Source organism: Podarcis vaucheri (assembly GCF_965113315.1).
Source record: "Podarcis vaucheri genome assembly, chromosome: 14".
Classification (NCBI taxonomy): domain Eukaryota; kingdom Metazoa; phylum Chordata; class Lepidosauria; order Squamata; family Lacertidae; genus Podarcis; species Podarcis vaucheri.
In genome coordinates this window covers 46,450,897-46,475,141 of record NC_138752.1, presented here as the reverse complement: position 1 = coordinate 46,475,141, position 24,245 = coordinate 46,450,897, and the positions used below count along the sequence as shown (strand labels likewise).

At 47.2% G+C, this 24,245-nt stretch overlaps 1 protein-coding gene across 1 annotated transcript in view; it reads right to left on the bottom strand.

The window, feature by feature from the left end:
* The window catches only part of MYH11 (myosin heavy chain 11), a 93,547-nt gene extending 72,397 nt beyond the window's left edge, over positions 1-21,150 (bottom strand). The window contains exons 1-3 of the mRNA XM_082199977.1: positions 21,029-21,150; positions 15,542-15,903; positions 9,019-9,175 (exon numbers count right to left, since the gene is read on the bottom strand). Of these exons, the coding sequence (XP_082056103.1) occupies positions 9,019-9,175; positions 15,542-15,886 (502 nt within the window). The 5' untranslated portion in view covers positions 15,887-15,903; positions 21,029-21,150. The remainder of the gene's footprint in view (positions 1-9,018; positions 9,176-15,541; positions 15,904-21,028) is intronic.
* Between the last annotated feature and the right edge of the window lie 3,095 nt (positions 21,151-24,245).

Below are 24,245 nucleotides of genomic sequence, written 5' to 3'. Positions count from 1 at the left end.
GGAATGGCCAAGCACGGAACAGAGAGCAAAAGGGGAAGCGTCATTTCGTAGCAGAAAGGTGTTTACCGCATCTATCAACTGACAAACCTCTTAAGAGCATAGAGCACACACAGATCTGGTTATATATCTTTAGGACACATCCAAAGCTCTCTATGTTTCTGGAAGGAAATCTCTGTGATCAAACTACAGTCGTATCTTGGTTTTTGAACAGCTTAATTCTCGAACGTTTTGGCTCCCGAACGCTGCAAAACCGAAAGTGACTGTTTGCGAACTATTTTTGGAAGCCAAACATCTAATTGGGCTTCCACAGCTTCTGATTGGCTGCAGGAGCTTCCTGCAGCCAATCCGAAGCCGCGCTTTGGTTTCTGAATGTTTTGGAAGCCAAACGGACTTCCAGAACAGATTCCGTTCGACTTCCAAGGTATGACTGTACAGTGGTACCTCTGCTTGCAAACGGGATCCATTCCGAAGCCCCGTTCGCAACCTGAGCAGAACGCAACCCGCGTCTGCACATGTGCGGGTCGCGATTCGCCGCTTCTGCACATGCGCGTGATGTCATTTTGAGCGTCTGCGCATGCACAAGCCACGAAACCTGGAAGTAACCCGTTCCATTAATTCCAGGTCGCCACGGTACGCAACCTGAAAACGCTCAACCTGAAGCAAACACAACATGAGGTATGACTGTATAGTGGTACCTCAGGTTAAGTACTTAATTCGTTCTGGAGGTCCATTCTTAACCTGAAACTGTCATTAACCTGAAGCACCACTTTAGCTAATGGGGCCTCCTGCTGCTGCCGCACCGCCAGAGCACGATTGCTGTTCTCATCCTGAAGCAAAGTTCTTAACCTGAAGCACTATTTCTGGGTTAGTGGAGTCTGTAACCTGAAGCGTATGTAGCCCGAGGTACCACTGTATAAGTTTTTGCACACGCTTGAATTTACCCCAGCTGGCAGCCTCAGAGAGAGTCTTCATTAAACCTTTCCTCAGTTCCAGGCTCAAAGTTCTGCTCCCTCCTTTTAATCCTGCTAATCACCCCTGCTGACAAATTTAATTGGGTGCACTTAGCAGAGAACGAATTCCACTCGGGCTGAGCTATGCCAACCGTCAACGCTAAAAAGGAGAACAGCCCGGGAAATTAAGCGGGGGCATGTCAAAAGTTCTGACAACACAGTTGGGGGACGGGGACAAAAGGCATGGCAGTCCCTTCTCAATGGTCTTCTTCCCGGGTGCCCCACAAGTGTTTTATGCACCCGATGATCCAGGATCTGCTTGCTGCTTGCTCCATCATGTGACATTCTTGGGTGGACATTTGGGGGGGGGGGGTCCTGGGCTGGACCTCAGCCCCAAATGACTATCTATACAGCAGAGGAGACATCCAGCGCAGCCTCTTTTTCCTCCCTAGGTGATGACTGAGTTAAATGGTACCACTTTGAAAGCACAAGCTTTTCCCCAGCATCCCACACTTCCTTCTTCGAAAACAACATCGTTCTTTTGGATCCCCCCCCTTCCTCCTCCTCCTCCAGCCTCTGTTTGCTTCCCTCCCGGAGGACCAGCTTGCTCTGCTTAATCGCAGCCTGGAATCGGATGGTTTATCACAAGGAAGCGACTCTGAGCTGGCAGCTTGACCATAAAAGGAGAAAGCAACAGAATCGGGCATCCTGGCCTGCAGCTTCTTGACATTTTATTATGGGCTGGTCTCCTTGAAGGGTTTCTGCATGTTTCCAGCGCAGTTGGGGAGAGAGAGAGAGAGAGAGAGAGAGAGAGAGAGAGAGAGGACGGCAGGAAGAAGACCTCTTACGGTTGCTGCCATTTGACTACCAACCAGGGATAGATGGACCCGCCAATTTCGGGCCCTATCAGCCTCTCTGATCTTAAGTTTGGTTCTCCGCGTTTCCCCAGTTAACAGCTTTTGCATTTTGTGAAAAGTCATTACGAAAAATTCACGAGCATTTAGTCAAATTTATCCAAATGTACAGACGTTTGTAAACAACTTTGTCTCATATACAAATGCATGCAAAGCCATTTTACCAGCCCCAATGCATTTTTTTTTTTACGTTACCTTCACTAATATATGCATTTTTAGGCACACTTCACTGCCGGATGTGTACTTTTACACCCCTTACTTGGCCAGAGAGCCTTATTAGAACGTTCAGAAAAGTGTCCATTTCGAAGGATGGCTGTTTCTTGAGTCCACATATTGTTTTGTGAAGTGCAATTAGGTCAGGTTCACCTTTAATTTGAATTTCTGCTGCATCCCAACTTACCATGTCAACAGTGGGATGGAGAGGGAAGAAGGAAATGGACAGGAGCACAAGGGAGTCTCCAGGCCCTTTTTGTTTTCCGGTGGGATTCAACCACACACCAGCATTTCAGGTTGCCCAATAAAAGCTGAGCGGTGCTCTTGAGCAAAAATTCCACTTCCCTTCCCCACCCTCTCCCAAAAATCATTTTTCCCCCAATAAAGAAAGTTATGGGAAAATGCACTAGGAAGCAGGTGGTCGCAACCGTGTGGCACAACGTCATGTAATTTTCCCGCAAACAAATCAGAATGAATGCTCCAAAGATAGCCAAAGTTGTTTAATCTCTGGGCAAATGAATCAGGATGAGCAAATGAGCACACCAGTCTGATATTTTTATGGAAGAGAAATACGTCTATACATAAATAAATCTGGAAGGCCATCTAAAATAGTCCTAAAAGCATTGGGCAGTGGTTGGGGGCAGGGTTCAAGGGTATACCATAAATTTTGGTTGGGCAATTAAAATCTGTGCTCTTTTGAGCCTGTATGACAAATCCACCTTGTTGTGGTTTGGAAAGTGACAGATATAGGCATTGCAAAGCATGGCATGGAAGATTAACAGAAAGACGTATAAACTCGGCGCAAGCAAATCGGGACAAATGTTTGTTGTTGCATGACCTCCCCAGAAAGAAATCTGAATGAATAAAGGCCATAGTCTAACTTCTGCACAAGCTTTGTGCGGGCGAATCAGGATGAACCCTGAATAAACAATCTGCCTGGAAGAAAGGCAGCCTCTATAAATTCGTCTAATCCCCTCTTAAAGCCGTTTGAATTGTTGGTATTCAAAACATTTTGTGAGAGCAAATCCCATAGTTTAACTACATACTGGGTGAAGATGTCTGTCCCAAGTCCCCCATCATTCTGCTCTCACTGGATGGTCCCACTGGGCACTGGGATTATGAAAGAAGGAATTTCTGAAGGTGGTTGGGGGATAGATGGAGGCTAACAGATTGAGGTTGAATCCTGATAAGACAGAAGTACTGCTCTTGAGGGACAGGGGGCGGGCAGGTGTGGAAGACTCCCTGGTCCTGAATAGGGTAACTATGCCCCTGAAGGACCAGGTGTGCAGCCCAGGAGTCATTTTGAACTCACAGCTGTCCATGGAGGTGCAGGTCAATTCTGCAACCAGGGCAGCTGTCTACCAGCTCCATTTGGTATGCTGGCGGAGACCCTACCTGCCTGCAGACTGTCTTGCCAGAGTGGTGCATGCTCTGGTTATCTCCCGCTTGGACTACTGCAACGCGCTCTATGTGGGGTTACCATTGAAGGTGACCTGGAAACTACAACTAATCCAGAATGCGGCAGCTAGACTGGTGACTGGGAGTGGCTGCCAAGACCATATAACACCGGTCTTGAAAGACCTACATTGGCTCCCAGTACTAGATTCAGGTAGGTAGCTGTGTTGGTCTGACGCAGTAGAAATATATTTTTAAAATTAAAATATTGTCCAGTAGCACCTTAGAGACCAACTAAGTTTGTTCTTCATATGAACTTTCATGTGTATGCATACTTCTTCAGATATATTTCTACTGGCTCCCAGTACGTTTCTGAGCACAATTCAAAGCATTGGTGCTGACCTTTAAAACCCTAAACTGCCTCGGCCCAGTATACCTGAAGGAGCGTCTCCATCCCTATCGCTCAGCCTGGACACTGAGGTCGAGCTCTGAGGGTCTTCTGGTGGGTCCCTCACTGCGAGAAATGAGGTTACAGGGAACCAGGCAGAGGGCCTTCTTGGTAGTGGCACCCTCCCTGTGGAGGGTGATAAAGAACTATCTGAAGGAGATAAAGAACTATCTGAAGGCAGCCCTGTATCAGGAGGTTTTCAACACTTGATGTTTTTATTATGTTTTTAGATATGCTGTAAGCTGCCCAGAGTGGCTGGGGAAACCCAACCAGATGGGAGGGGTATAATTATCATCATCATCATTCTCCTTTCTCCACACCTAAGATAATTTTAGACACCTCTACCATGTCCACCCCCATTGCTCACTCCCCCCCAAAAAACCCTAAAAAAAACCCCAAGTGATTTCCTCATAAGGCAGCTGTTCTAGACCAGTGGTATAGCATGGTGGGGTGGGTCACAGGCCACGCTACACCACTTCTCCAGACCCCTGATCCTTTGGATCTAAGCATTTCCTGTATTCTACAGCATCCTTTTCTGAGCAGAACTGTACCCAGTATTCCAAATGTGGTTACATCATATAGGTAAAAAGGTAAAAGACCCCTGGATGGTTAAGTCCAGTCAAAGGCGACAATGGGGTTACGGCGCTCAATTTGCTTTCAGGCTGAGGAAGCTGGCGTTTGTCCACAGACAGCTTTCCAGGTCATGTAGGCAGCAGGACTAAACCACTTCTGGCGCAACGGAACACAGCAGTACCTACTTATCTACTTGCACTGGTGTGCTTTTGAACTGATAGGTTGGTAGGAGCTGGGACCGAGCAACGGGAGCTCACCCTGTCGCGGGGATTCGAACTGCCGATCTTCTGATCAACAAGTCCAAGAGGCTCAGTGGTTTAGACCACAGCGCCACTCGCATCTCATCCCATATTACATCCAGAGCAATAGTCCCCATTTGCCTGGATCCCTCCCTTCCTGCAGTTCCATATTAAGAACATGCAGATATAGAAAGCTGCCTTATGCTTGGCCAGGCCATTGGTCAATTTAACTTAGTACTGTTTACACTGACTGGCAGCAATGGCTGCCCAGGGTTTCAAGCAGGGGACACTCCCAATCCTATCTGGAGATGTTGGGGACTGAACCTGGAACATGCAAGGAGGATGCTCTACCGTTAAGCTACACTCCTTCCCCAACTGCTCTCTGGAGGCAAAGAGGCTGCGTTCAACACACAAACTCCAGAGACCACTTTAACTAGGAGGAAGTTACATGTTTACTCACGGAGCAGCTGCATTTGCTGCGTCTGAACAAAAGGACGTAACTTTAAGCAACGCTTCTGAGCATCGTGCTGGAGTCTCACACAGCTGTATATTTTTAGCTGCTTAATTAGACTTCTGTGTTTTATACGCATTCGGATCCTTTAAAACCTTCCAGTTGTATATAGCAATTGTTAGTATATCTTGGCAGTAAATCTATGTGAAGGATAGCAGCCGAAACAAAAAATAAAACTTAAACCAAGTGAAAATTACAACCGTAATTCAGACACTCAGAGGAGGGAGCTAGGCAGAGGAAGCAAAACAGCCCCAGTTCGGAAGCTCAACCTGTTTGTCCGTTTTGAAGCGCCCGAATGCTGACAAATGATGAAACAATCCAGATGTAGGCAGGGAAAGAAGGGACAAAGAGGAGAGCAGGGGGGGGGGGAGTGGAAGATGGAGATGGACAGAAGCAAAACAGAGACTGCCCATTTTTTGGCAAGCTTATTTCCTCTTGGCCAAATCAAGACCCATTCTATAGGACCAAGTTTCCCAAACATCCCAAAGATGAAACACATTTGCTGTTGTGAAAGTTGCCTGCACCCGGAGGTGGGATTGGGAGAGAAATACGGTTTCTGTTGCATTTTAACGAGAAACGGCCTAATTTGCACTCCTTGAACCAATACATGAACCAAAACACAGCTCGCTGCAACCCCCCCCATGTATCTCAGTTAAAATTGCATGCAATGTCTTCATCAGAAGAAACTTGCGAGAAAACTCTGACCATTTTTCATGAAGATGTTTTTTATTTTTAAAAACCAATTGCACAATGCTGCAGAAATGTGGAGAACTGGATTTAAGGTGCGGGTGGTGGAAATGAGACAAACTGAAATGGACATCTTCATCCTTCCCCAGTCGGAGGGAGAATTACTTGCAGAAATATGTACATTAGTCAAAACGGCATAGGAGAAATTTGCCATTTTTCTAAACTGAAAAAGCCCCATATGTTGTAGCACAGGGCTAGGCAACCTAAGGCCCGTGGGCCGGATGTGGCCCAATTGCCTTCTAAATCCGGCCCGCAGACGGTCCAGGAAGCAGCGTGTTTTTACATGAGTAGAATGTGTGCTTTTATTTAAAATGCATCTCTGGGTTATTTCTGGGGCATAGGAATTTGTTCATATTTTTTTTCAAAATATAGTCCGGCCCCCCACAAGGTCTGAGGGACGGTGGACTGGCCCATGGCTGAAAAAGGTTGCTGACCCCTGCGTGTAGCATTTCCTCAATGGGAAGTAGCTCCACCCCCACCCCACCGATCGTTTGGGTTGCCCTTTTCCAAACATTATTCCAGCTCTGTAGCATCCCTTCTGAGATGAGGCCGTATGCAGCGCTCTAAACGTGGCCATGTGATAGATTTGTACACAATGATGGCAATGTTCAACTATATATACTTAGGTGCAGTTTGAGTAAAAGGTAAAGGTAAAGGGACCCCTGACCATTAGGTCCAGTCGTGGCCGACTCTGGGGTTGCCACGCTCATCTCGTTTTATTGGCCGAGGGAGCCGGCGTACAGCTTCCGGGTCATGTGGCCCGCATGACTAAGCCGCTTCTGGCGAACCAGAGCAGCGCACGGAAACGCCATTTACCTTCCCACTGGAGCAGTGCCTATTTATCTACTTGCACTTTGATGTGCTTTCGAACTGCTAGGTTGGCAGGAGCTGGGACCGAGCAACGGGAGCTCACCCCGTCGCGGGGATTTGAACTGCCGACCTTCTGATCGGCAAGTCTTTTGCAATTTATCAGGGAGTCACATAAGAATGAAACACTCTCTTGGGAACCTCAGCAGCAACCCGGGCGCCAGATGCTACAGTCCCGATGGCTCAAGTTCTGGACTTTGTCATCCCTGCAGCCCAGCACTGGCAGCTCTGACTGGCAGCAGCTGCCTTATATGTTGGGCAGGAGTCTAGAAAGATGAAATTCACAAATGCACCAGAGGCGAGGCCGACAAATGTGTGGATCCTGCAGACTTCTAGCTACTGGGAAAGGCCAGTTCAGTGGCAGAGCATCTGGTTTGCATGCAGAAGATCCCAGGTTCATTCCCCGACACCTCTGGTCTGAAACCCCGGATGATTGCTGCCAGTCGGAGTGGACAATATGGAGCTTGATGGGCCAATGTTCTGGACTCAGTATAAGGCAGCGTCTGATACTCCCATGTTCCCAGACGGCAGAGTGGCTGCCTCCACCAGTCCACGGGAGCACCTCTCCATGCCCCTATTAGCCAAAACTATTTGCGAAGCATTCGACCCTGCCCACACGCCTGGCCCAGACGGGCAAAGGGAGAGGAGCGTTCCCTTTTTGAGTCAGATGGTGGATGGCAGACAGTGCCAAAGGATTCCTAGGAATGTTTTTGCAAGCCCGCCTTGCCCCCAAGTCATGAAGCAAAGACAGGAGCTAGGGCTGGCCCTTTACGGTGCTCTGGGTGGAAAAGGCAAACCTCAGGAACTGGTGCAAGGACTAGGCATAGACGGATCTGGCAATTTCAGTTTCTCCGTTTTCCAGTCCTAAATTCACTTCTCCACATTGCTACACCTGCTTCCAGTTTCTTTTATTAAAAAAAAAAACCTCAGGGAAAATTTTCAGCATTCACATCTTCTCTAATATTCACATTTTTGCAAGCAATTTCTGCTAATATAGTGCATTTCCTGTGTTACTATCAATGATACATGCACTTTCCAAGAATATACACATTTTGCTCACTTTACCATTATAGTCGGACCTTGGAAGTTGAACGGAATCCGTTCCGGAAGTCCATTCGACTTCCAAAACGTTTGAAAACCAAATCGCGGCATCTGGTTGGCTGCAGGAAGCTCCTGCAACCAATCAGAAGCAACGGAAGCCCTGTTGGACGTTCGGGTTCCAAAAGAACGTTCGCAAACTGGAACAATCACTTCCGGATTTGCAGTATTCGGGAGCCAAAACATCCAAGTTCAAGGGCGTTCAGGATCCAAGCTATGACTGTATTGTTTGCTCCAATTGGCAACAGGCTGAGAGAGATCCTTTCCAACTCTGCCACCTCCTGAGATCCCTTTCAATGTGATCATCAGCAGAGGCCCTTCCCCATGTGCTACCTCCAAGGGAGGCCTGGAGGGTGGCAATTTGTGCATGGGCTTTTTAGTGGTGGCTCCCCATTTGTGGATTGCTCTTTCCAGGGAAGCATACCTGCCACCATCATAGTCAGCTTTTAGGGATGAAACTAAGACATTCTTGTCTGTCCAGGCTTTTCCTCCTTAACTTGCAGGAAAACAGGTGCGATTTCTGGCCTGTTTTGTGGCAGTTATCTTTACCTGAGCGCAGGATTTGTCCTTTTTATGGTTGGATGAGCACTTTTTAGGAAATTTGCTGTGCTATATTTTCCTGATGTATTTCGAGGTTCTTTTTTTATTAATGATTGGCAAGCTGTTTCGTATTCCGTGGGCTCGTAAGTCCCTTTGAGACATCATCTTGCAGAAAGCGAGCAATAAATGCAAATAATCATGGAACCTGGAACTTTCTGAATGTAAGGCATGTTCTCTATGACTATGCTATGGGTCCATTGGTGTCAGAGACCTTATACCACAGCCAGACCACTACTCCATGTAGCTCAGTGCTGTCTGCTCTGACTAGCAGCTTCTCCCCTAGAGAGAAGGACCTCTGGCGATGCCAAAAACTGAACCCAAGACCCTCTCTGCAGGGGCTCCACCAAAGTGCTATATCGCCCATCACTTTCTGGGGCCTACTTTTGGCCAGAGAAAGTTGGCACAACATTTTCCACGTGGTATTTATTTTTATGACTCTTAGAAGCAAGTTACCCAGTCTTACCTTGCATCATACTCCTGTAGGCTGTGTCAGCAATGGCATAAATATGTGGGGGCATCTCGTGACGTTTCTTCCCTTTGTACATGTCGATAATCTTCTCTGAATAGATCGGCAGTTGCTTGTATGGGTTTACCACCACGCAGAAGAGACCTGAGTAAGTCTGTAAAGGGAGTAAACGTACCAACAATATGACATGGGTTTTGTTTTTTTAGAAGCTCCCTACATTCCCTTACTGGGACGCGGGTGGTCCTATGACCTAAACCACTGAGCCTAGGGCTTGCCGATTGGAAGGTCGGCGGTTTGAATCCCCGCGACGGAGTGAGCTTCCGTTGCTTGGTCCCAGCTCCTGCCAACCTAACAGTTCGAAAGCACACCAGTGCAAGTAGATAAATAGGTACCGCTGTGGCAGGAAGGTAAACGGCATTTCCGTGCGCTGCTCTGGTTTCTCCAGAAGCAGCTTAGTCATGCTGGCCACATGACCCAGAAAAACTGTCTCCGGACAAACACCAGCTCCCACGGCCACTAAAGCGAGATGAGCACCGCAACCCCAGAGTCATTCACAACTGGACTTAACTGTCAGGGGTCCCTTTACCTTTACCCTTAATAGTCCTTTCCTTTGCCCCCTCAACAGAGCTGCAGTTTTGTGTACAAATTACAGTACCCAGAATCCTTTGGGGGGGAAGCCATGACAGTTCAAGGGATATGAAACTGGTCTAAGTTAAGAGTGTGTGGGGTCAACCAAAATGATCAAGAGGATGGAACAACAAAGGTTGCAGTGTTGGGGGACGTTTTAGTTTAGAGGAAAGGTGTGTAAGATGTAATGTGAAAGCGGACCCTCCAAGTGTCCCTATTTTCCAGGGACATTCCTGGACTTACAGAAGCCGTCCCAGTTTCTGATTTTACCTCAGAATGTTCGTTTTTCCTTAGGATGTCCCTATTTTCATTGGAGAAATGATGGAGGATATGGAGTTATGCAACCCCCGAGCCAAGGAGATAAGTAACTCTCCAACTTTTAGGAGACATCCGAAGGCAGCCCTGTTTAGGGAAGTTTCTTAATGTTTAATATCTTACTGTGTTTTTATATGTGTTGGAAGCCGCCCAGAGTGGCTGCGGCAATCCAGTCAGATGGGAGGGGAAGAAGAAGAAAGAAGAAAGAAGAAAGAAGAAAGAAGGAAAAAGGAAGAAGAGGAAGAAGAAGAAGTCCCTATTTTCATCAGAGAAACATTGGAAGGAACGTTATAGAAATTTATAAAATTATGCTTGATGCAAAGAAAAGAAAGTTTTCTCCCTCTGTCATAACACTAGACCTCAGGGGCATCCAATAAAGCATAGCTGTCAAGTGTCCCTTATTTGAAGGGACAGTCCCTTATTCCAGCACCATGTCCCGCTGCTGTCCCTTATTGATGGATGTCCCTTAAATGTCCCTTAAATTTCAAAGGAAGCAGCTCCTCTTCCTCCCTCCCTGCCGGCCAGGGAGGAAGGAGGCTCCAACTGTGTTGCTTGGCTGTGTTGCTCACCCAATAAGAAGTCTAAGAACGACTGGGGGGTGGAGCTTGCATGCCTCGTGTGTGGCTAGTTAATGCAAGCTGAGGGGTTTTTTGAATGCTGGACGCCATTTTGTTGCACGTGCTGCTGCAAACTTTGCAGTGCAAAGCCAGGCCAGGGAGCCATCTTAAGTTGAGGCTGCATAACCCTTGTGGTGCATGTGATTCAGATTCTATTCAGTTGAACCTCTGGTTACAAAGTTGGTTGGACAGTGTTCTCGAAGCTACCAGCATGAGTTTGACCAGACTGCAGGAGGACAGGAAGACTGGAGTGCCTGGAACAGGTGAGACTGCCAATAAAGCAATAAAGCAGAATGTTGGAAGATTCGGGACAGACAAAGATTACTTTTTCACACACTTCATAGTTAAACGATGGTAGGGTTGCCATATGTCCAGGAAAACCTGATCATGTCCTCTTTTGGGGAGGCAACATGCCCATCCAGACGGATTTTTACATTTTAAAGGAAATGTCCGTTTTGTGGGGCTCAGGCTCGGCCTGCGCGGCCACACCTGCATCCACACACCTATTTCCACAGCTCAAGCTAGCAGCGGCTGGGGCTGTCCTATTTTTTGCTCTTCAAGATAGGGCAACCCTATTTATGGAACTCTCACCTGCAGGAGGCAACAAGGGCCACGACCCTGGCTGACTTTTAAAAAGGACTGGTCAAATGCATGGAGAATAAGCAATTGGTGGCTGGTAGCCAGCTTGGCTAAACTTTGCCTCCACCAACAGAGCTGTGATGCTTCTGAATAGCAGTTATTGGAAACCACAGGAGGGGAGACTTCGTCTTGTGTTCGAATCCTGGATGTGGGTTTCCCACGGGCATCTGCTTGGCCACTGTGGGAAGAGGAGGCTGGAACAGATGGACCATTGGCCTGATCCAGGAGACCTCTCCATGTGTGTGTATTTGACTGAGTTGACAATCGCATTGTCACCCATTTACTGCAGTCCACTCAGCAAAGGACTCTTGCAGCTAAATAAACCTCTTTCATTTCTTTTGTATCACAGCAATTATGCACAGCGGCAAACAACTTGAAGCCTGCACCTACAAGATATAGGGGTAGCCAAGCAGCGGCCCGTCCAAAGGTTCTTGGGCTCAAACTCCCAGCAGCTCCAGCCAGCAGTGTCAATGGTCAGGGATGATGGGAACCGTAGCCTAACAATATCTAGAGTGCACAGGTTAGCCAGCAATGCTTAAGAACATAACAAAGGCCTGTCCCGCAACTACAGTTCTCTTTTCCCATGGCTCCGTTTAGACACCACGGCTAGCCTTGCCCTCTGCGAATTTGTCTGACCGCCCTACTAAAATGGGCTGCCGCCATCACTGTTTCTTGTGGCAGTGAGTTCCATAGTTCAACTACATTAATAATAATTAATAATAATAATAATAATAATAATAATAATTTATTATTTATACCCCGCCCATCTGGCTGGGTTTCCCCAGCCACTCTGGGCGGCTTCCAAAAGAATATTAAAATACTATGATACATCAAACATTAAAAGCTTCCCTAAACAGGGCTGCCTTCAGATGTCTTCTAAAACTCTGGTAGTTGTTTATCTCCTTGACATCTGATGGGAGGGCGTTCCACAGGGCGGGCGCCACTACCGAGAAGGCCCTCTGCCTGGTTCCCTGTAACTTGGCTTCTCGCAGTGAGGGAACCGCCAGAAGGCCCTCGGCACTGGACCCCAGTGTCTGGGTAGAACGATGGGGGTGGAGACGCTCCTTCAGGTATACTGGGCAGAGGCTGTTTAGAGCTTTAAAGGTCAGCACCAACACTTTGAATTCTGCTCGGAAACGTACTGGGAGCCAATGTAGGTCTTTCAAGACCGCTGTTATATGGTCTCGGCAGCCGCCCCCAGTCACCAGTCTGGCTGCTGCATTCTGGATTAGTTGTAGTTTCCGGGTCACCTTCAAAGGTAGCCCCACGTAGAGCGCATTGCAGTAGTCCAAGTGGGAGATAACCAGAGCATGCACCACTCTGGCGAGGCAGTCCGTGGGCAGATAGGGTCTCAGCCTACGTACCAGATGGAGCTGGTACACAGCTGCCCTGGACACAGATTTGACCTGTGCCTCCATGGACAGCTGTGAGTCCAGCTGAAGCGGTGTCTGTCCTGAATTTCCTATCGTTCAGCTTCGTTGGAGAAGCCCAGTGGGTTCCAGAGAGGGAGTTCGACCATGTCTTTCTCCCACAGTAGAATTTTACCATCACACATGTCAGGAACAACAAAGGCCTGTGTTGCAACATGAGAAGCTTAAGATCATTGCCAACAGTAAGAGCACAGATACTGTTCTAGAATAACCAGGCAGGTTTTTTTTATTATGCACTACTTCACACATTTTTTTCAGGAGTGACCCCTGACATATATTTCCCCCACATCTTCCTCCCTTCTCTCTCTCTTCTTCCCCAAGCATCTGTGCAAAATTTGGGATCAAGGCACCTGGTTCAGGCACCCACCGAGGGCATTTCTGCAACAACTCCAATTCTCTCCACCGCCACCCCCAGTTTTCTTAATCTCTTATTAAAGCTCCCAAGTATGTAATTATACAAAAACCATCTGAGGCTGACCTTTTAAATCAACTCACTATGTCCTTGAGCACAGATTTGAAGCCTGGGGTTTCCCTTTCTTGACCATATTAGGAGATGGCCCAAACTTTTCACACAAACTAAACACTTTATATGGCATGAAAGCAAATGCAGAAATATCTGTTGGCAGCGCTGAGGACCAGAACAGCTAAGATGCCCTGGGCTGAACTGCCTAGGTTCAGTAAGTCCATAGCAACTCATTCTTCAGGGCTCTGTTTTGGCTCTGAAGGGGGATTTGCTCCCCCCCCCTCTCCAGAACAGCAGAGTACATCCTACCTTCAAGGACTATCAGCCTACGCTGGGCCTGTTTACAGAATCAATCCAGCCTGGGCAATTGTCACAGCTAAATCCACAATGGCAGGTGATGAGGGCTTTAGCTCGCTTTACTTGCAAGCATCCCAGAAATATCTTGCTGGCTGCTCCGACTACACTAAACAAACCTCTTGGTCCAATCCACAGAGGGCTGGACTAGATGATCCTCAGGTCCCTTCCAACTCTACAATTCTGTGATGGTTGGATACTCCTATTCTATGTGTACATTCTATGTATATAATAATAAATTATTAGACAGCATCTTAAAAAGCAGAGGCATCACCTTGCCGACAAAGGTCCGTATAGTTAAAGCTATGGTTTTCCCAGTAGTGATGTATGGAAGTGAGAGCTGGACCATAAAGAAGGCTGATCGCCGAAGAATTGATGCTTTTGAATTATGGTGCTGGAGGAGACTCTTGAGAGTCCCATGGACTGCAAGAAGATGAAACCTACCCACTCTTAAGGAAATCAGCCCCAAGTGCTCACTGGAAGGACAGATCCTGAAGCTGAGGCTCCAATACTTTGGCCACCTCATGAGAAGAGAAGACTCCCTGGAAAAGACCCTGATGTTGGGAAAGATGGAGGGCACTAGGAGAAGGGAGGACAGAGGACGAGATGGTTGGATAGTGTTCTCGAAGCTACCAGCATGAGTTTGACTAAACTGCGGGAGGCAGTGGAAGACAGGAGTGCCTGGCGTGCTCTGGTCCATGGGGTCACGAAGAGTCGGACACGACTAAACAACTCAACAACAACTAATTGTTATTATTATTGCACAGCCTCAGTCTGGCCTCAGGCATAGTTTTAGCACTGAAACATACTTGTTTGCCCTGCCTGGTGACCTTAACAGGGAGAGAGACAGGGTTGCACAGTGGCTGTTAACACCATTGAAAATTGCAGGTTTTGAATGCTGTGTGTGTGTTGTGTGTAATTTAACTGCTTTGCTGTTTGCCGCCCGGAGGAAGGGCATGATAGGTGTTAAATTAATAAATAAAACAAAACCCAACAACTCCCAATCACAAATTGAAAGGCAAAAGCCTTTGGATCCAATTCAAGGTGCTCAGTTTAGTATTTAGAGCCATATATGACTCAGGCACCAAAGATGTGAAACACCACTCCCTTCTCTACAGACCCTCTTGGTTGCTAATACTGGTGAAGTGGTACTTCCACCGGCCTCCGAAGCTCAGAGGGGGGTGGCCTGGGAAAAGTTAATTCTCTGTGGCAGCCCCTAAGATATGGCAGCCATCTTCAAATATCTGAAGATCCGTCACATGGAAGAGGGGGGAAGTTTTCTTTTGAAGGGTAGGACTCGAACCAGTGACTTCAAGCTACGAGAAAGTAGATTCCGACTCAACATCAGGAAGAACTTTCTGAAAGGAAGAACTGCCCAACAGTGGAACTATCTCCCTCAGGAGGTTGTAGGCTCTCCTTCCTTGGAGGACTTCAAGCAGAGGTTGGAGGGCCATCTGTCATGGATGCTTTGGTTTAAATTCCTGCATTGCAGGGGGTTGGACTGAATGACCCTTGGGGTCCCTTCAAACCCTACGAACCCTAAGGCCTTCTCGGTGGTGGCACCTGCCCTGTGGAACGCCCTCCCACCAGATGTCAAAGAGAACAACAACTACCAAACTTTTAGGAGACATCTGAAGGCAGCCCTATTTAGGGAAGCTTTTAATGTTTGATGTATTACTGTATTTTAATATTTGGTTGGAAGCCACCCAGAGTGGCTGGAGAAGCCCAGCCAGATGACCGGGGTATAAAGAATAAAATTATTATTATTATTATTATTATTATTATTATTATTATTATTATTATTATTGGATTCTATTATTGTAAGCTGTGGGTTCCCTCCCCAGAGAGGTCCTCCTGGCACCTTCACTACACATCTTCTGGCTACTGGGTGAAGACACACCTCTTTTGGACACTTGAGGTCTGTATTTTCAGGACCCACCTCACCTTCATGATTTAAAGCTGTTGTAAACTGTTTTAGATACCGTGTTGTGATGTTGTGACCTGCCTCAGGGCGAGTGACAAATCGCCACCACAATAGGTGGCGCATGCAGCCCACGGACCAAACTCAGACTTACGTAAATGAGGCCGGAGAAGTATCTCTCTCTGAGGTTGTGCAGGACGGAGGCTTCGTTGAGGCAGGTCAGCTCGGCCATGTCTTCCACCTTGGAGAACTTGGGGGGGTTCATCTTCTGGATATCATCCTTGCTGCAAGTCACCTTCCTCCCATTCTCCGCTAGCTCCACCAGCACCTCATCCCCTTTCTCCTCCTTGATGCTCGCCGCCTCGAACCCATGCTTCTCGGATGGGATCCACACGAGCTTTTTGGCCGACCAGTCCGCCTGCGCCACCGTGCTGTTGAGGATGTTCTTGTCTACAAAGAGGAACTTCTCGTCATCGCTCAACTGGCCTTTCTGTGCCATTTTGACTTAATGGGCACCTGGGAGAAATAGTTAAAAAAAAAGTTTTAAAATTATTATTATTATTATTATTAATTGAATTTATATACAGTGGTACCTCGGGTTAAGTCCTTAATTTGTTCTAGAGGTCCGTTCTTAACCTGAAACTGTTCTTAACCTGAAGCACCACTTTAGCTAATGGGGCCTCCTGCTGCCGCCGCGCCGCCGGAGCCCAATTTCTGTTCTTATCCTGAAGCAAAGTTCTTAACCTGAAGTACTATTTCTGGGTTAGCGGAGTGTGCAACCTGAAGCGTATGTAACCCGAGATACCACTGTACTGCCCTATACCGGGGGTCTCAGGGAAGTTCACAGAATAAAATCAAGATATAAAACCACAAAATACATAATGAAAATAAAAACAACCCAATAGCCCCCCCCAACAAAGAAGAACATATTTTAAAAGGGCATAGGATGTAAATCGGATCAACCAAAGGCCTGGTTTAAAAGGAATGTTTTTGCCTGGGGCCTAAAGGTATGTAATGAAGGCACCAGGCAAACACCCCTGGGGAGAGCATGCCACAGATGGGGAGCCACTGCAGAGAAGGCCCCGTTCTCGTGTTGCCACCCTCCAGACCTCTCGAGGAGAAGGCACACGAAGGAGGGCCTCAGAAGATCATCTCAAGGGCCAGGTAGGTTCATATGGGACAAGGCGGTCCTTGAGGTATGGCGGTCCTGAGCTTTTTAAGGCTTTATAGGTCAAAACCAGCACTTTGAACTGGGCCCAGAAACTAATTGGTAGCCAGTGCAGTCGGACCAGGATCGGTGTAATATGCTCAAACCGTCGTGCTCCAGGAACAAAAAATAATTTTGCACAACTTAGTTCACCAACCTGGTGCACACTCCAGGTGCTTATGACTACAAGCCCCATTACTGTAGCTGGGATGGCTCGATCGGCAGAGCATGAGTCTCTTAATCTCAGGGTCGTGGGTTTGAGCCCCGTGTTGGGCAAAAGATTCCTGCATTACAGGGGGGTTGGTCTAGATGACTCTGGTGGTCCCTTTCAGTTCTATGATATTCTTCTTTTATGTTTATTAAGTGTTTGGGGGGGAAACCTAATAAACTTTTCAAGTCCATCCGGACGGAAAACAATCACGATGAACTATGGAGGAGCATTAAGATATTTAACATGGATATTTCAAACCATTCAATCTCTCCAAAGGTTTCTGTGTATTTGTGAGCTTGGTCCTCTCTGTACAAGAGGAAAAGGTTTGCCAAGAGGCAACAGAAGGATAATGGGTCGAATTTCTCTTTGGCGGCACGTAAATGAGACGTCTGTTTTTCTGCTAGTCCAACAGTTCAAACACCGGCATGGCCATCTTAAGTCTTTATGAGATACCCGCTTCTTTTTGAGATAGCAACACATTGTTGAGAGGGAGGGTGTCTTGTGTGATGTGGCCTTCACAGCCACGAGCGCCGCTTCAGCATATTTTGAAATTTATTTGCTTTATTAATTAAATCTGCAGCCTGCGCTTGGGGTTTTCTCTTTTGAAACTGTCGCCGAACGGAGTGGGAGGGGGGGTGGCCGAAAGAGATTGCCCGGCCGCCTTCCTTTTAAACTGACCGAGCTTCAAAGGCGAACCCAGATCCCCATAACTAAAGAGTCCAAGTCGTTTGCAAAGCTCGCTGGATCTGTTTGCAAGAGGTCCACGTAGGCTACCATATATGGGCATGTTCTGCTCATTACTAGCCGATCGTCCAAAAAAGAAAAAAAGGAAATCCAACGATAACAAGTTCAAAACAAATACCTTTTAGGGAATAACGAAGTCCTTTGCCATGTCGGGCAATTTAAAAAATGGTACCGTTCGTGTCTGAGACAGCGTGGCTGATGAGTCTAATCAGACAAGTCGATATTTTGAGGAGGACAGGACCTGAGGGGGGCCACCGTCAAGAAGACACTGGGAATTAACGCGTCTCTCAAAACCTCGACTTGCATGTTTGGTGCCGAGTTAGCGAAAGAGAGGCGTTTTTCGGACAGATTGTTTTTGCCCTCAGTGTTTTTTGAGGTTCTTTTCTCTCACAGATCTGTCCTCCCTTGCAGGGTGGATTTTGCTAGCCGCTTCAAGCAAGCACCTGGTTTGGGGGGGGGGTTGCTCCTGAGGCAAATTTGCATATGCTAAGGTATGCTAATTTGCCTCTGGGCAAATTAAGATGGCAGGCAGCTGGGGTCTTGCCAGCTTTGCAAGTGCGCCTGGCCGCCCTGTAAACAAAGTAATAAAAAAAGAGAGAGAGTTTTTACAAAAGAGAGGGGAAAGAGAAGGAGAACATGCCTCTGATGTACTCCCTGACAATGCTCCTGTTCTGAGGCACTGTTTAATAACGGGCACATCGGCCATTATGCAACGTATTTAAAGGAATAGCCTAGCATTTGAATAGTTATGGTTTCCCCAGCCCAAATGATCCTGGGAACTGTAGTTTGTTGTGGGTGCTGAGAGTTGATTGGAGGCCTCCTATTCCATGCACATCCCAGCTACAAAATCCACAGTGTTTTCACAATTAATCCCTCTTCGAGGGGAACACGGGGATCTGTAGCAATGTGAGAGGAATAGGAATCTCCCAACAATTCTCAGCGCCCTTCACAAACTACAGCTCCCAGGTTTCTTTGTGGGAAGCCATGACAGTTAAAGTGGCATCACAGAGCTTCGAGCGTTTAGTGTGGATGTGGCGGAGGATTACACAAAATGAATCTTTTAGGTGTGCTTCAGGTGTGCACCCTAAAAAGAATTTAATGAATGAAGGAGAAAAACACACACCAGTTTGTTTCTGGGCCCAATCCAAGGTGCTCATGTTAGCCTTTAAAGTCCCAAGCAGCTCAGGCCCTGAATACCTGAAAGACATACCCTCCAACATTTCTCTGATGAAAATAGGGAAGTCCCATTCCCTAATGATAATTTATACCCTGCACATCTTAATGGGTTGCCCCAAGCCACACTGGGCAGCTTCCAACATATATAAAAGCATAAAACCTAAATGAAAACAACAACAACAACTTCCCTAAACAGTACTGCCTACAGACGGCTCGGGGGTTGGATAACTCCACACCCTCCAACATTTTTCCAATGGAAAAGCGGGACATTTTGGGATCAAATCAGAAACCGGGACGGCTTCTCTAAATCAGGGACGTCCCTGGAAAATAGGGATACTTGGAAGGTCTGCCTAAAAGACTACATCCTTCCCTACAGAAACCTGAAATGTATATTTTTAAGACCCACCCTTAATCCGATTGTAAATGACTTTATCTAATTTCAGTCTCGCATTTTTATATTGCTGTAACCTGACTGTGGAGGAGGAGGAGGAGGACAAAGATGATGATGATGATGATGATGATGATGATGACGACAAGAATAAGAATATAGCCACAGAGCTAAGAGGGAGACCCGAGTTCAAATCCCCACTCAGTCACTGGGTGACCAGTCACTGTGCCTCTCAGCCTGCCCTGCCGGACAGGGTTGTTGTGGGGGTTATATGAGGGGGGGCCACATAGGCCCCCTTGAGTGCCCCCTTGAGCAAAAGGAGAGCCATCAATGCAGTAAATATATAACAAAGAGTGGCTGCAGCTTCTTGTCAATGGGGGACCTCAGCTGCAAAGCCCCACTGTGGCCATGTAACAGCGTGGGGAGTCGCCCTTGTGTCGAGCGCATAGAAGGCTTGTGAGCATCATCTGCTACCACCCCCAAGGCTGTCGCTTTCCTTTACTGCCATCTACTGACTTTCCCCTTACTTTGATTTGAAGCTGTAAGACTTTCCTTTGCCTTATTTGTCCTTCTGAGGATGAAACAAAACAAACCAGGAACCAAATGTCACCAGAAAAAAAAGGACGCCCTTGGAGCTGCCTCAGCTCCTTCTGGACAGATCTGACTTTTTAACCTTTTAAAAACCAAAAGAAAAAAAAGAGAAAAAACAGGTTTTTGCTTGACTGTGACCACCTCTCCTGTAAGGTAGGGCCTTATCACGCATGACAACGAAGGGATGGGGTGAAAGGGGGGGGGGAGAAAGAAAGCCAATTCAGTTTACGTTTAAAGGCGACCTTGACAAATGCACATTTGCAGTGCAGTCTTCCAACCAAGCAGTGTTAGGATAAAGTATGCACCTATTAGTGAATATTATGTGTATATTTGTCAACGCTGCATGCAAGAAATGTGTTTATTCTGAAAAATCAGCACAAAAACGCTGAGGATTTTTGGGGGGGCTGCAAATTGTTGCAGAGGCACAGAGAACTGAATTTAGGGGGGAAATGAGAAACTAAGAAAACTGAAAATTGATAGATACTCTCATGCCTGCTGACAGCCTTCCCCAACTTATTGCCTGCCAGATTTTATTGGACTCCAACTCCCACCGGTCCCAGCCTTCATGTCCGATGGTTAAGGAGGCTGGGAGTTGTAGTCCAACAACCTCTGAAGAACGACAGGTCAAGGAAAAGCTGGTATTTATGCCGCAATCCAAGATCAAAGGAGTAGATGGCTTGAATACATTTGCACCAAGATCTCCAATTCATTAGGGGAATTTGAACCATCCGTGGGACTCATTCATCACTGTAATAACTGGCAACAAATCCTTTCTCATGTCAGTAGCTTGTTAAAAGGCAATTTGCCAAGATGAAAAATGTCAAAATTCAGTTACCTGCCATGAATGATTTCTCAGCATATGTTTTCTTTTTAAGAAAGCTGCAACTGAATCTCTGCTTCTTAAAGCCTCGTATAACATAATTAACTCTGCAAAGATTTTCATTCTTAACCTTGTTCCTATACATGAATGGCACGCTTTACACACCTTGCCTCTGAGTGGTTTTGGTAAGAACAATTACTTAGCCATTTAAGAATATTACACCCTTCCTCCTTACAAATTGCATTTGTTAAAATAAAATAAAAAAACACCCTAAAAAAAGCAGTAGCAAATCTCCAGGAAGCTCAGCACACTGGGAAGCCACCTGCTAAGAAAGTTCTATATGACAAGCCATGGCGGTTTCTACATCTGCCCCAAAGGAAACTTCCTAACTGCATCTTACAAAGAGGAGCAATTAATTTCAGGCTGATAGCAGAGCTCGCTTTGAACTCACAGCAGCGCTGGCTTAAGCAGGAGAATTCATTTGCTGTCAAAAAGAGTACTTACAGGGGTCCAATTGGGAAAGCAGAAAATGTCTTGGGAGAGTCCGGAACTGATACTGCTAACAGCTGGGGCAGACCAAGGCTGCTCTCCCTTTGCAACCTCCCTATATAGAGGCGGACTGACTCCCATGGGGAGGGTCCCCAGAGACCGCCCCCTGCTGGAAAACCCTGACAGTACCTGGGGGGGGGCTAACAAATAAAGAAACTGTCTGTACATTCTTAGGTTCAGTTTTAAGCTGTGGCTAAAACAGATCTCATTACCACCTCCCAATAAATTGGGGTTTCTGTCTTTTGTTCGTCATGGCTTGCGGGAGAAGTTTGTGTGATGTCTCAGAAATTATCAGACTCCTCTCTCACGCTCACTTTTTAATAAGCCATTTCCCAGAAATAATGGAGGGGGGTTATTTGGTCTGCAAAGCAGCAATATGACCCTTCTCAACCCCTTCTTGATTTCTCATGTCTCTGGGTTTACAGCAAAAGTAGGAGAGAGAGAGAAAAAGAGAAGCATCAGTTAGGAAGGATTAAGAGTGGAGACTCCCAAATTTTCTCCCTTGCCATAAAAACAGTGTTATCTCTCATCGGCCTTTTGATGTCCGGCTCAAAACATAAGAGCAAAGTATGCTCATTTCCATGAGAAGGGTCCCTTCCATGGAAGTGGGAGGGGGAGACGAAAGGTCCCTCTTCCCAAGCCAAGCCGAGCCCTGGAAGGAGAGGTCTCCCCACATCTCCCACGTGTTTATGTAACATTTGGGAACCTTGGGCCGTTTTAAGCCCGGCCTGTCTCTGGGGAGCGAAAGGGTCGTTTTTTTCCCAGCTCCTGCCCCAACCAGCTCTCCGCCAAAGCGGCTGTTTTGCAGGGAATCCCAGCCTCCTGAGAAAGTACTGCACATAATTTATATATATAAATACCTCCCTCTGTCCTTAAATGGGAAAAGATAACTGTTAAATGGCTTGTGGCATTGGAGTGGGGGGGGAGCAGGGGGGGAAGAGGGAGGGAGGGAGGGATGGAGGGAGGATGGAATGGGTGCCTCCGGTGTTGTGGAAAGAAGAGGCAGGCAGGACCAGCTGGCAGAGGAGGAATGAAGGACAGAGGTGCCTGCAGCCAGCTTTGGGGAGAGAGGAATCTGGTCCTCATCAAGGCCGGCAGAAGTTTCAAAAACAAAACAAAATTCTATGCGTTCAGACTTCCAAACTCCCTCTCTCTGTGCGTCTCCCTTGCCTGGGCCTGGGCTTCTCAGACATCCCAAAAAGGGAACGCGAGGATCCTCCAGGAATTCCCATCAACATACCGGATACAAAATGCCCCACTTGCAGCAGCAGCAGCAGCCTAAATATGGAGCCCCATGTCAAAAGCAGAGGACCGATGGACCGGGGTGGGAGGGCAAGGAGATGCAAAGAGTTTAGCAGGAACCAAAGGTGGAAGAGTTCTTGAGACGCAGCAAGGCTTGCTAACTTATGCAGGAAGTTGCCGTGGACCACCAGGCCAGGACTGCGTCTGCATTGAGCAGAAGCGGTTCCTGAGTTTTCACAGCAAAGGATCTTTCCCAAGTCCTACCTGTAGGTAATCCCTTGGTCCATCTGGGACAAGTCACTTGATCTATACTCACCTGGGCCCAAAGAAACACAACCATAACCCTTCTCTTCCCCGTTTGACCCTGAACGTCTTCTCAACGTCACCACAGCGATCCTTTATTTAATAGCACAGCAATGTTATCCATAACCGTCATGGTCCTATGCCTTTGCTTTTCTGTTAATGCCTTTGCAAAATGTTTTGTTTTGAAACTCTGCACAAAAAGTATTTTGGAAAGAGTCCATCTAGCTCAGTACTGTCCACACGGACTGGCAGCAGCTCTCCAGGCAGAGAATCTGAGCTGGAGAGATCAGGGAATGAAGCTGGTACCTTTGGCGTGCAAAGCAGGGGCTCTGACACTCCCTCCCAAAATAAAGGAAGATTCTAGCCTTCCTTGTGCAGACTTAAATAGAGCAGAGTTAAATAGGAATACAGTGGTACCTCGGGTTAAGAACTTAATTCGTTCCAGAGGTCCGTTCTTAATCTGAAACTGTTCTTAACCTGAAGCACCACTTTAGCTAATGGGGCCTCCCGCTGCTGCCACATGAATTCTGTTCTCATCCTGAAGCAAAGTTCTTAACCCGAGGTCTATTTCTGGATTAGCGGAGTCTGTAACCTGAAGCGTCTGTAACCCGAGGTACCACTGTATAGGAGGAGCTATCTTTCACCAAGTTGGAAAATAGAATCATAGAGTTGGAAGGGACCCCAGGGGTCATCTAGTCCAACCCCCTGCAATGCAGGAATCACGACTAAATAATCCATGACAGATAGCCATCCAACCTCTGCTTAAAAACCGCCAAGGGAGGAGAGTCCACCACCTCCTGAGGGACTCTGTTCCACCGTCAAACGGCTCTTACTGTCAGAAAGATGTTTAGTCGGAGCCTCCTTTCTTGCAACTTGAATCCATTGTTTTTTCGGGTCCTACCCTGGTCCAGAGAGACCAGGGTTACGTGGATTGGCAGCATGGTGCCTGGATTCACCACCAGGTGTTCCCAGGGCCCCTTCCCCTCTACATATACACACGCTGAAATTAGGCATGGGATAAAAGCCTTCCATTGTCTCCAACTCAAGGCTTTTCTCAAGCCTAACAGATGCGGAGAGGTGAGACTGGCCTTCCTGCAATTTTCGCATTTCGCCTATGCTTTCCAAGTAGCTCCTTCCCCCTCCCAACCTTAGGGTTTTGAAAACCACTTTTTCCAAACTCAATAGCTGGCCAGGGATGGAGTGTGAGCATGTACATGCAGGGTTGCTGCACATGAACAATGCCCATAACATTCCCTTTGGTTTTCAGGTTTGTTCATGGGCCCCGCAAAAGGTTGAAGACCCCTAGTCCACACTGACTCACTTCAACCCTTCGGGTTTTCAGACTGAGGTTTTTCCCTGGAGATGCCAGGGCTCTGGAGGCAATGTTCTCTGCCACTGAGCTATGGGCCATTCTGTTCCGTGGTGCTACCCTCAACGATGGCTAATGGAAGGTCCTTCCCAAGGCCAGAGAGCTCTGCTGTCCTAGTCTTCTCTTCCTAAAAGATGCCAGGTATTTGGAGGTGATGGACATCACTGCTGAGACACACTGCCAGGAAGGATGTACGAAACTGGGCTGGGTGGAATCATAGAATTGATTGGAAGGGTCATCTGGTTCAACACTCTACAA